This window comes from Cibotium barometz, chromosome 53 (assembly GCF_041138505.1).
Source record: "Cibotium barometz isolate CiBa-2024 chromosome 53, ASM4113850v1, whole genome shotgun sequence".
Taxonomy (NCBI): Eukaryota; Viridiplantae; Streptophyta; class Polypodiopsida; order Cyatheales; family Cibotiaceae; genus Cibotium; species Cibotium barometz.
The window spans coordinates 23,451,338-23,464,559 of NC_141098.1; the positions used below are offsets into that span (position 1 = coordinate 23,451,338).

The 13,222-nt window shown below is 39.9% G+C and overlaps 1 protein-coding gene across 2 annotated transcripts; it reads left to right on the top strand.

The window, feature by feature from the left end:
* The first annotated feature begins 4,043 nt into the window (after window positions 1–4,043).
* On the top strand, window positions 4,044–13,004 carry LOC147608425 (serine hydroxymethyltransferase, mitochondrial-like). Of its 2 annotated transcripts, none has more exons than XM_086789410.1 (15): window positions 4,044–4,595; window positions 5,008–5,073; window positions 6,422–6,508; window positions 6,595–6,716; window positions 6,825–6,901; window positions 7,011–7,135; window positions 7,509–7,601; window positions 7,695–7,787; window positions 7,889–8,086; window positions 8,197–8,301; window positions 8,484–8,549; window positions 8,683–8,760; window positions 11,953–12,064; window positions 12,321–12,431; window positions 12,564–13,004. In XM_086789410.1, exons 1-15 carry the CDS (start codon window positions 4,506–4,508, stop codon window positions 12,710–12,712), a joined length of 1,572 nt encoding a protein of 523 aa, XP_086645536.1. In that variant the 5' UTR covers window positions 4,044–4,505; the 3' UTR covers window positions 12,713–13,004. The 2 variants fall into 2 exon arrangements, with proteins under 2 accessions (XP_086645536.1, XP_086645537.1); XM_086789411.1 differs by having other exon boundaries at window positions 4,427–4,595; window positions 4,974–5,073.
* The last annotated feature ends 218 nt before the right edge of the window (window positions 13,005–13,222 follow it).

Consider the following 13,222-nt stretch of genomic DNA (forward strand, 5'->3'; position numbering starts at 1 on the left):
CAAGGAGAGATAATCCAGTTGTTCGAAGATTGTTTTAAAGCTTTGTTCAGGTGTGTTGAGATTGTCAACATTATTTTGGGTTGAAATGTTGGCTGTTTATTTATGCCAAGTTTGGTACTTTATTCAATTAAATTAAGTGCTTTAGGAGTGTATATATAGCAAGCATGGTGTGTTTATATATAGGTTGGCCAAGTGAGGGACCATGGGGCCCATCATGGGCTTCAAATATAAGGCTTACTCCTACTTACCCTTCGAAGATGAGCATTTTTTTTTCAATTGTTTGGAATTAGAAAGTAAGAAAAAAACACACCCGTGCGGCGTGCCATTGCTTTCGCAATGAGGACTTGAACCTGTGATCTTGGGACTCTAGAGCAACACCTCTCTCTATTGCACTAATTTGTGATCGACAAATAAGAATACTCTTGCCCGTCAGGGACGGGTCAAGCCACTAGTCATCATAATGACCATCGCCTTGGTCGCCACACGCCCCCCTTACCTGCGACGTCAACCTTCATCGGCTTGCCCTGTTAAGCCAGCTTCGGCCTTAACTTTTTACTTTTTTTTTTTTTTGAAATTATCAATTACCATTGTAGCTTGTTCCCACCCTACTCATACATCACACCATTTCCCCTAAACACACCAAATATATTAGCACTACTTCACATAGGTAGCCACTACTACCACACTCGCGCTCGAGCACAAGCATATACAAAGGTAAGCCATCATCTTGACCATCAACATTGAGCCATGAACCATCCAAAGGCCATGTTGGTCATGCCCATCACATCAATCCCTGCCCCAACAGGATGATTTAAAGACCATCAAATGCATGCCCTCCTCTTGCTACCAAAACCATTAATTGACTGAATTGTTACATCAAGGAGTTGAGGGAAAGCCTCATTATATCCTGAGCTTTAAACACACACACACAACACCAAGCAAGAAATACATGCTATAGAGAATTTACATAATTCGTGTCCTAGATGCAAGCCAATTGCCACTCCTAAAAATACCAACACTAACAAACTATAAATATACACAACAAACAAGAAATACATGCTATAGAGCATTTACATAATTCATGTCCTAGATGCAAGCCAGTTGCCACACTTAAAATACCAACACTGACAGACTATACATATACACATAGATTTTGGGGTTATTTTTCCAACCTCACAGCGTCCCTTCCTCCTCAAGCTGCAAATCTGGGCCAAGTACTACAAAGCACCCTACCATCTCCGCATCAACCTAGCCTACCTCCCCATCCTCCGTTGGGCTTGGGACCTCTTTCGCACCGAACAGAAGCAAAACCCTAGGGTGTAATTCAACTTTCCCTGTTCAGCTCTCCTACATTCCGAAGCCCATGTAAAGAAGACAACATGCTTGCCCAAATGCATGCCTTCACTACCATGAAGGAGCCCAATGCCTCGCCTTTTTGACATCAATAAAGGCCCACACTCAAGCAACTCTTTGGCTACTACAAATGCATCCAGTGGATGCCCGCTGATGTCTCAAAACCTTCAAAGATATGATGGAGACCGCCTTCTAGACAAGCTATAAAGCTTTCCATCGACCCCCCTAGTAGCCCAAATCACGATACGACTTTGTCTGCACAAACTCCCTCGACTACCGCTAAGCTTTCTTGCCAGTTCCGAGGACAATCCTAAATTAGGGAGGGGGTATGTTAACCACAATGGTTAACATTATTCTAAGCACGGTTATGATTCATGTAATTCAATTTTTTACAAATCGGGCTAAGCGATTCATGTAAAAAGATATGAGCAACAAAGCCTAGGTGTACATAGGGTTAGAAAACCAATTTTGGACCCCCAATTGGTTCTCTAGGTGCATAGGGCTAGAGAACTAATTTTGGACCCCTAATTGTTAAATAGGCAGCCGGCCATTGTACAAAGAGAGCTCAAGTATATAAGTGACTTATGAAATATGAAAAGGTACAATCCCATTATCATAAGGTAGTCTTCTTCTTCTTCCCTCTTGCTCTCTTGTGGTGATGGTGGTGAGCTTGTGTGTGGAAGCATGCTTGCTTGCTTGAGATGTGTGTGCTTGTAGGTGATGCTCCCTTTCTTACCTCTTCTTCTTCTTCTTCTTCTTCTTCTCTCTCTCTCTCTCTCTCTCTCTCACACACACACACACACACACACACACACCAAGGCATTGAGATAGGAGTTGAGCTCTCTATAGCTCCTTCTCTCATTTCTCCCTACCTAGCTCAAGGATAGCTCTACTTGGGTGACACAAGTGGTGGTAGAAGGAGCCTCTAGCGGCTTCACATCGAGGAGTTAACCCTCTTTAGGGTTGGCTAAGTGCATGTTCCCGAACCAACCCTTGCATTTTCCCTCTTCTCTTCTCTTCATGCAAGGAGAATGCTCATTTAGGTGAACAGATGCCAACCATCCCACACATAGTATGCATGAGTAATGCCAAATTGACTTTTTGTGCTCTCTATCATATTTGGTTTTGTTTGATCCTATAGTATGGAATTATAGTAAAGGTATTCATATAAGATTCATGGTGCAAATATGCTCTCTATCATATTTGGTTTTGTTTGATCCTATAGTATGGAATTATAGTAAAGGTATTCATATAAGATTCATGGTGCAAATATTTTTTCCCCAATTTAGTTCACATGCATCAACATAGAATGTTTCTTGTTCCATTCTCATTTACTCTACTTTGTCCGATCATACTTTACATGAATGTTTCTTCATAAGAACACCACTCCATATATTAGTTAAACTACCAAGAACTTTGTCGTGCCCTCAAAACTCATTATTGTGTCACATCATTCTCTTTTACACTCAAGCACTTTTTTCTATTAACTAGATTTAACATAAAATCTATGGGGCACTCTCTTTTACACTCAAGCACTTTTTTCTATTAACTAGATTTAACTTAAAATCTATGGGGCACTCTAACCAATTGTGCCACTTCACCATAAGTTAACCAACATGTTATTGCGTTCAAATTCTATGACTTAACTCTACCTTGGAATCATTTGACTTCCTTCCTCAATGCAACATTTTACTCTTTCGCAAGCACTTTTTACACTTAAGCACTTTTTTCTATCAACACTAGCTTCAACTGAAAATCTATGGGACACTCTTACCAATTGTGCCACTTCACCATAAGTTAACCAACATGTTTTTGCATTCAAATTCTATGACTTAACTCTACCTTGCAATCATTTGACTTCCTTCCTCAATGCAACATTTTACTCTTTGGCAAGCAATAAAATAGTTCGATGTTACTAATGTTGATCAAGCCATACATGAACTTGCCAAAATAATACATGCAAGAAACCACAAGCATGGTATATATGGTTGGGTGGACACAATCAATTTAGGTTTTCATTACACCTTCTTATGAATCTCTAACATTATCGACCATAAGGGTTAATTTTAAACATCTAAAAATTTATATCTATTAATATAGAAATTTGGGAATTTATTGGGTAAATTAGCTTTTAAAATTGTGAAATACTACTTCATATGTTTTCTTTTAAAAGCATTGGTTGAATATACCATCACTAATTATGAATATGCTACCACTAAATTATTGAATACTATGACATTAAAGATGCCTTGTTACTATCACTATTTATGAATATGCTACCACTTAACATTATTTTCAATTGAACGTTACAACATTAAAGATGCCTCGTTAGTTTTGAAATGTTTTCATAAAGAAAAATACATAATGTGCATCTTAACAAGTTGTTATGGTCGATCATCTTTTCATCACAAACCAAATAATGTTCACCATCACTTTGCAAAAGTGAATGTTGCAATAAGATCATTTCCATTCAAGAATACAATTACTTGCATTATGAGGCGGTTATCACATTTTTAAAGGTAGGCCTTCCTCATTGAAATATATTATCTTCAATACAAGAATAATAAAAAAAGAGTCTCTTTGCTCCTTGGATAAGAGAGGTTAGAATTTAGCACAAATTCTCAATTTAGGGTGTAGGGGAAATTAATGATATTTATACACTTTGATTTTAACTTTCCAAATAAACTAATATCAAGTGTGTGACATGTATGAGTGGGCGTGCCCCTATGCATGTGCACGTGTGTGCGTGCATGCATGAATGCATGTGTGTGTGTGTGTGGGGAGAGAGAGAGAGAGAGGAGTCAATAAACATAATAGCCAAAACCTTGATTATGTGTGATTAACTCACATTCACAAAAACACACCAAATTTAAGGTCAAATCGTCAATTTTGAAGGGAAGGGTGCCCATCAAAATTCAAGCCCTTGGTTTTCCAAGTGCTGATTTCCTCGCTAGGAAAAAGCATTTTTCGTAACCAATCGAAATAATTGATTCTCTTTCGAGAAACTGTTTTTATAATTAAAATTGCTAAAATCCGAGCTGTTAATTTCAAAGGCAACCAAAAATTCAGAGTTAGGATTCAGAATAAGGTTCTGTGCCGGAGAAACAAGTCATCTTGACGAAGGAAGCTGGTTTCTTGCGAAGGTCGCTGCGATGGCTATGGCGTCTTCAGCTCTCCGTCGACTGCGTCCTGCTGCTCGCTTCGCGGCATGGAGCGCTCTCTTGCCTACAGCTCGCCATGCGGTATTTGCATTGGATGTCATGGTTCTCTTTGTCTTTGATTTGATGCTTGTTTTTGTTCGCTTCCTCAAGGCCGTCTGCCTTGGATCCTTTGCCGTAAAGGCCATTCGCCTTTGATGTCATGCTTGTTTTAGTTCCCTTACCGCCATCTGGCTTTGACAATAGCTTCTTATATCTCCATTTCTGCTTGTTTTAGCGTCCTTTCCTGTCACTTACCATTACTTCATTCTTGTAAGATCATTTGTGTCTGGCCTTGTGATCATTTTGGCTCTGGAAGGGCAAGGCTTTGCAGGTTTTTCCTGGATTCATACGTATCATTTTTCACAAAGAGTTCAGGCCTTTTGTAATGCTCTCTTTATGTTAGCATAAATGGCCTTTCAGTGCTGGACTCAGTCGAACCTTTGTTCTTGACCAGTCCGCGTTGGCGAATGACGCAGTTTATTCTCGCTTTGAAAACTCCAAGGACAAATCTCATGTCACTGTAAGTGCTTCCAACCAGTCTATTTAAACTTTCTCCACTCAGTTGTTTTTAACATGCATTTCAGATCATAACAAGAACCTAAGATCAGGTGGCAGGCTTGAAACATTGCACAGAGAACATACCAGTATCCATTTGAGTGCGTGTTAGGATTGATATGTTCTCTTTACGGTTGAGTGTTAGGATTTATTTATAGTTGCATGAAAAAATCATGTTTCTATTCAATTTGGGTTGCCATCCTACATCTGAAGTTGACTTATCAAGAATGAAGTGTATATATATTGTGATTGCAATTGTCCAATTGTCCAATTGTTTCGTTTTATAATGTGCCAGCAATCTGTGAATGTGTGATTTAGTGCAAAGACAGTCGGGATGCGTCTCATCTTGCCATATGAATCTATGAAAAATGCAGTAATTGTCACCATACGTTCGTGCTTTGCTGCTATGGTTTTCTTTATCGAATGAAACCTGCAAGTGGGAGAGATGAGTAGCTATGCGATGTTATTTTCAATGCTACAAGAAAAAGACACCAATTTTCAAGGCTACTTTTAGAGCTTGTAATGGTTTCACCATGAACAGCTTCACTTGAAGACAGGGTTAGGCCTTTTCTGAGAGTTCATATTACTAGGGTGATTATTATGAGGAGTCCTCATTACTAGGAATTCACTGAAAGGCTCCGCTCCAGTAGAGCAGCACTGTTAACTTGCTGCCATCTCTTGAATTTTGATGCGGATCTTCCTTGCAAGATGTCTCTTTGTGGTGAATTCTGATTTTACCGAAAAGATCATGCAACCTGAGCTGTAAATTCAGGGACTGAGATCATCAATGCATTTGTGCTACATTGGCCAGGGTAAGAAAAAGGAAGCCTTTTGGGGATGGTGAGAATGTTAAGAGAGAAGAATGGATAAGCTTACATTTAAGGCTTGGCTGCAGAGCTAGCTAATACTGGGATGATGTGAGAGACTACCATATTGGCAATACCAAACTAGTTCTTTACCTTAAACAGCCAACTACCCCCTCCCCTCCCCTCCCCCCCAACTACCATATTGGCATGTTACTGGCAAATCAATGGCAGGTAGGCTATGCACACATAAAATAAGCTCTGTACAAATCAAAGAAATACCAAATTAGTGCCTTACCTCAAACAATGAACTACACCCGCACCCCCCCCCCTTCTTCCAACACACTTTTTGGTTGCAGTGCGCAATCAGGATTTGGGGTGGAAGACAATGCTTTTGAGTCCATCTTTGTCATACTCTGGGCCTTATTTTTTTTTGGTCCTCCCTTTCTCGTGTTATGAAGTGTTTCATTACTCATTATGATGTGTACTGTGCTCTTTGAACTGATGCAGTGGCCGAAGCAGCTGAATACTTCATTGGAAGAGATTGATCCTGAAATTACAAATATTATAGAGCTCGAAAAGAACCGGCAGTGGAAGGTTTCTTGTGTAATTCTACTTATTAGATTCAAATGCAAAAAATTTCAACAAAAAACAAGCTGAATAGTTGTACCTGTAAATCTCAGGGTTTAGAATTGATTCCCTCAGAGAACTTCACATCTTTGTCGGTCATGCAAGCAGTTGGATCTGTGATGACCAATAAGTACAGTGAAGGATATCCAGGAGCACGCTACTATGGAGGGAATGAGTAAGTAGAATTTTGTGTTCAATGAGGGGACAAGAATGTGACTTTCTATGTATTTGATAGAGGAAAATGAAGCCAGTGACATTGAAGATTTTTTGATGCATGATTCAGATTCATCGATATGGCAGAATCCCTATGCCAGAAACGAGCACTAGAAGCTTTTCGCCTTGACCCAACCAAATGGGGAGGTCTGTTACGAAGAATGCTCTTTAGGATTGGAAAGGCAATCTTTAACAATTTAACTGTTCATTCCACCTATGCAAACTTCAACCCATTGTGGTGGCCTCGTGGTTGCAGTGAATGTACAGCCTTTATCAGGTTCTCCATCCAATTTCCATGTTTACACTGCCCTGCTGAAGCCTCATGAACGTATTATGGCCTTGGACCTTCCCCATGGCGGCCATCTTTCACATGGTTACCAGGTGTGACTTTTGTGCAGCATCGAGCATAGCTGATCTTACTTCTGCATTTGAAATGTCGTTCACGATTATTCTGCTTATAGTGTGCAAGGAAGGCCTAAAGTCTATGGTGCACTATGAAAGCTGACAATAAGCAACTTATGGATTATTTACACTTTCCTGTCTAGATTGCTGATGTGCAAATGTATGAAAGCATTTGTTTATATTCATGCTAGAAATGTAACAGCTTTATTGTTGGATTCAATCATGACATAGCTCATATTACCACCTATTATTGTTGGCTGTCCATGTGGAAACGTATATCATGAGTTTTGGGATAATTCTGCCATGGTTTTTCTCGAATAAAGTCTCAAGACCGTTTCTTTTCCTTTTGCAGACTGACACAAAGAAGATTTCAGCTGTTTCTATCTTCTTTGAGACAATGCCATACAGATTGAATGAGGCCACTGGTTACATTGACTATGAACAGGTTTTTTAAAGCTTACATTTGTCACAGTGGCACGTTTTCAGCGGCCTATTAAAGAGGCTCGGTGTTTCTTATGCTTTTGTGTGATACTTGCAGCTGGAGAAATCAGCAGCCCTGTATAGACCAAAACTTATTGTTGCAGGTGCCAGTGCATATTCTCGGCATTATGATTATGCTCGGATGCGCAAGGTGTTTGTACTTTTTTATCTGTGTCTTTTAATTGTGGACAGCAAATGTCTTAGCTCAAGTTTTTTAGTACTGAAGGATTGGCACTGTGCTTGAAAAGGCAGGTTTGTGACAAGCAGAAATCCATCTTACTGGCAGACATGGCACACATTAGTGGGTTGGTGGCTGCTGGTGTAGTTCCGAGTCCATTTGAGTATGCAGATGTGGTGACAACAACTACTCACAAGTCGTTGCGTGGTCCTCGTGGTGCAATGATCTTCTTCAGGAAAGGGCTGAAAGAAGTTAACAAGCAAGGGCAGGAGGTTGTGTGGCAATCTTTTCTTCTTTTTCTTTACTTACGGATGTGTCTGACACCTTGTTATGGCATGATGCATTTTGTTGATGGTTAACTAAGCTCTTTTTAATGATATAGATCATGTATGATTATGAGGACAAGATCAATGCAGCTGTTTTTCCTGGTCTTCAAGGAGGACCACACAACCATACCATTACCGGGCTTGCTGTTGCCCTGAAGCAGGTAGATTATAATTTATTGCCTGTAGTTTCCACAGTTTGTCTTGTGGTGGACACGGTGGTTGTACTACTTTTGAGTATAGAAGAATCAGTGAAACCAAGGTTTGAGTATGTTTAAGAGAAATTTTCATTCCACTTAATGTTTTCGTCCCTTAGTATCTTCACATTTTGAATATGCAAATGCAGGCAACTTCACCGGAGTTCAAGGCTTATCAGGAGCAAGTTTTGAGTAATTGTAGTCGCTTTGCCAATGTATGAAATGCATTTTTGTTCTTTATGTTTTGGTGTGGCTCTTCAAGATTGTATGCGCCTTCTTGACTGGAGGTCTTACCTTGCCTCCTGTTATAGGGGTTATTATTAATAATCAAACTGTGTTTGGCTGCAGGCCTTGATGGCTAAAGGTTATGATCTGGTGTCTGGTGGGACAGACAATCACCTGGTACTTGTGAATTTGAAGAGCAAGGTAATTTTCCAAGTTTGTGTTTGCAGCATAAGTAATGTTTGAACTATTTTGTTTTTCAATACCTCTCTTTGAAGTCAATGTGACGTATATCATGGCTCTTGAGGAGGGATCCATGTTTCTGTCTTGCATAGTGATCTGAACATAAATTTAGAACAAAAGTTAAGATGCAGTAAAAGGGAACCCCTACTTCTATGCACTACTTAGTCCATGGTCTGCCTATTTTTGATACAAAGCTTGGTTCTCCTGCTTGCAGCTTTAGTTCAAGTAGCACCCTTCATTGCGGTTAGGTGATGATTGTTTCAGGGTTAGTTCTATAGCTTGATGGCGACAGCCAGGAGCATAGTTGTCACGGTACGAAAATACGATACCGTATGAGAATTTTTGGTACAATATGAAATTTTCGGATACCGTACGATAAAATACGGTTTTTATTTTTTACACTTTACAACCTATGGAGCTTCAAGCTTGAATGTGAGGGAAGGTTGGGAGGGGAGGAGTCTACAGTGCTTGAGGAACCAGAACATGGATATGTGTCTCTCCCAGTTGGATCTCCCGATTGTCTCCAAAAAAGAACTTGGATGGGTAATGCAATACCAAAGGTCTCTCAGTGTAGCGTTTATGACTAAGGGACCGTCCTTGCACAAATACGAACAGTGCATCTAGGGTGATAGGTTTAGGGACTCCTCTCTAGATCAAAATGGCCATGTCCAAATCTTCTTCCTCGTATATAACTTGAGAATCTAATTGTCTAGCCTACCTATACCAGGGATCTCCAAGTGATGTATCAAGATTCTCTCATCCTACCAATCAAGTGTACACTACCAGTCTACCTCGCCAGATTTTTTAGGTCTCTCAACAACCCCATATGGAATACGGAGTGGACACGAAAGTTGTGAAGTATTGCGAGCGTTTGGGATCTTTGTTAAGCAGGGTTTCTATATTTTTTTAAAAGCATTTGGATTTTTTTTTTCAAGGATTTTTTTTTTTGGGGAAGGGGATTTTTAAAAATCGTACCGTACGATATTGTACGGTATCGTACCGTACGAACCGTACAGTACAAATCCATTTGTACCGGTACAAAAAACAACTATGGCCAGGAGGCATAGTAACATGAAACATTTCGTTGTTTCGAAGGTTTCGTTTCGTTCGTCTGTTTTGGACGAAACGCAAAGGTTTCGAAATGACACGTCTTATATACACATACCAAATTTATAACATAGCCAACAGAAAGATGAAGATGCATGTTTTGGGACTAGTGGGTATGAAATTCATGATTTTGGGAGTAGGTTTTTTGGTATTTTCAAAATTTGGGCAAAAAAAGGAGCAAAACGGAGGAGTGGACAAGGAGAAATCGCATTTACAAAAAAAAAAACCTCCCGCCCGTTTTTTTAAACCTCACTTTACATTTGGGCGAAACACCGTTTCAATGGGCAGGTTTCGTTTTGTTTCGAAATGTTTCGTGCCGTTTCGAGAGGGCAAAACGGGTTTTTATGTTACTATGCCATCAGGTGATGGGCCTTGGTGGCAAGCTCCTTTGCTCTTAAGGCAATGGCTTGAGAACTACATGCAATGTGCCCCTGAGGCCATTCGGTGCCCTTTCAAAACTTATTTGTAGTTTTGTGTTACATTTTAGTACTAGTGGATTGGTGGACATGCAAGAACTTTCTCTGTTTGTGTGGTTTCCGTGGTACATGGGCAATCTGTCTCAGATCGTCTTTAAAGTTCAGCAGGTTTTACACCACGTGCATCCACCACTGTGATCCTGTTAACATTTTGGGATAAACCACACACTAATATATTTAACAATTGCCACACATGATCCACAGTCAAAACTATTTGGCTCGGTGAAAACAAAGATGGTGTTGCAGCCTTTCTTTAAGGAACGGGATAGAGGGCAAAGAGCATGTGCAATCTTAGCTTGTACAGACTGTGGTCACACTACTTAGTTTGTGCAATCTTAGCTTGTACAGACTGTGGTCACACTACTTAGTTTGTGTCATCACGGGAGGCATGGGTTCCATAGTAGTCAACTAATTAGAGCTCTCCATCACCACTTGGCCCTAGCCAGGAATCATCCAAGACACAAGCATGACGTTGAGCTGGTAAGTGCTCTCCTATTAGCATCTGAGAAAAAAACTTGCTGTCTGGCTCACCAGGAAATGCAGGTTCCTCCTAGGATGACGGGAGTGGACAGCCTTGCCCTGGCTGCCCCCTGAAATAGGGTCAGTCTACTGGCCTCCCTTGTTCCAAATGGGAACCTCCAGGGCAAGGCTGTTCCCTGCTCCTGCCAACATCTTTGTTGCTAACTTGCATTTATTCTTTCCATTTTGCACAAGATATTAGCAGTATCATAAGAATGATAACTGCACCAGATTATCTGTCCTATATGCAGATAGAATGATAACTGCAGCAGATTATCTGTCATGAGAATGATAACTGCAGCAGATTATCTGTCCTACATGCATTTCAAAGCTTACAGTGATTTCAATCCTTGTTATGCCGTGTTTGCTATCAGTAGTAGCCATGTTTGAGAGGCTTATTTGCCATACCATACAGGATGGTTTAAAGTTGTTACTAGAAATAAAGAAAGATTTTTATTAGCGGACATGCAGATTTCACATTGTGAAGTTTTTGTCCAAGTTGCGGCCAGTTGATGTTGTGCTAATTCTTTCTATCTTTAGCGGTACCTATCAACTACTTATTTGCTGTACTAATTCTTTCTATTTGCTACTTCCCTTAGTGCTAGGCTTCATTATGGCTGAGTCTGCCTTGCATCTCTGGAGGTTTGACAGATGCTCAGTACAAAGGGCTCTGCGTGAATATATGCTCTTATGTGTGTGTGTGTGTGTGTGTGTGTGGAGTATGTGTGAGAGCATATCTTGATACAGAGTTCTACACCCACTATTGGGCACTGATGACGTTAGTGGGGATGTCGTAGTATCTAGTCCATGCTATGCATAATGGAGTTGATAGTTATATAGTCTTGTGGGTTGACTACCATGCGTATATAACATGCATGTTCCTAAAAGGTGAATTTGGGCATGTTCTTGGATTCATCTAGGTGTATAAAGATTTTTATTAGTAGATAATTAGAATTGTTATTTTACTAATTTGTAGCTACTTTTCTATCTATGTCCCTGAAGGCAGGATGGGTTTAAGTTGTATTTACTAGGCGTGATTCATGTGATGCAGGGTATAGATGGTTCTAGAGTTGAGCGTGTGATGGAGTTGTGCCACATAGCAGCTAACAAAAATACAGTTCCAGGAGATGTTTCTGCCATGGTTCCTGGAGGGATTCGAATGGGTAATCTAAAATTTTTAATATTCTGGATTGGAATAGTGATCATAAACACTATTAAGAGCTGGTTGCTTACGGTTTTTATGTTGTTCTATAGCTTTCTATGTCCTGTAGCCCCTCTCTTTCTCGTGACCTGTCACTCCCTCTTTCAATTCTAGACATGGCATCCATATTGTAGGACATGCTTGCATGTGGCATGTAGAGATTTCTTCATTGTTGTTTGATACATTGAGTTTCTTTCCATTGTTATTGCGGTAATCAGGAACTCCTGCCCTCACATCAAGAGGATTCATCGAGGAGGATTTTGAGAAGGTGGCTGAATTCTTTGACAGTGCTGTGCAGTTAGCTTTGAAAATCAAGGGGGCAACTAAAGGTCAGCTGACAGTGCAAGTTTCTTTTCTGCTGTCTATGCTTATATATAACCTCTTTCCTATGCTGAATATTGTACTGTCAAGTGACAAGCTATTTGCTGTTGACTAAGATACTTGTTAAATTTGTAATTCAGGCTCAAAGCTGAAGGATTTCAATGCAAGTATTGAGACAGATGCAAATTTTCAGTCAGAGATTAAAACACTCTGCCATGATGTAGAGGAGTATGCTAAACAGTTTCCGACAATCGGGTTTGAAAAGTCTTCTATGAAGTACAAGGAATAAGATCTCTTAAGAGCCTTTGATTTCAGGGTGTCAAGATTATATTAGTGTTCGGAGTTGGGAAGTCGTGGAAGCCTCGCTATTGTCTGTCTATAGTCATTGACTGGCTTGGCTGTGATTGTGCAAAGTGCGAAGGGTGAGTTCCTTGCCTACCCTACGGTCAAAAACGACCAATTTTATGTAAATGTCTGGCAAAATATTCTGCTTACTGCAGTCTTTTTGCCAGTACACCATTCATGTCATCAAACTGAAATCTTTATTGATCCCACAAGAAAGTTAGCATAGCATTGAAAAAGCTGTTTTGCATTTTGCTTAAAGTTAACTTATGGAGAGAGTAATGTTATTTTTGGGGAGATATGTAGTGTACACGTCCAATGCCTCATGGAGAGTATAGTCCTCTAAAAAAGTTAAAACTAATGGTGATTATTTGAATATAGCCTTAAGAATGTAAGAAAAATGATTTTGTTAGCAATATAAATAACGTTTAATAAAAGTCCTATTTAACCATGTTGT

What these genes read in the sequence shown, in the direction of transcription:
- LOC147608425 (XM_086789410.1), top strand. Translation starts at nt 4,506, where the DNA reads ATGGCTATGGCGTCTTCAGCTCTCCGTCGACTGCGTCCTGCTGCTCGC. An exon ending in TGACCCAACCAAATGGGGAG is followed by an intron (nt 6,902 to 7,010) that starts GTCTGTTACGAA and finishes TCGTGGTTGCAG; the next exon opens with TGAATGTACAGCCTTTATCA. An exon ending in ATCTTTCACATGGTTACCAG is followed by an intron (nt 7,136 to 7,508) that starts GTGTGACTTTTG and finishes TTCCTTTTGCAG; the next exon opens with ACTGACACAAAGAAGATTTC.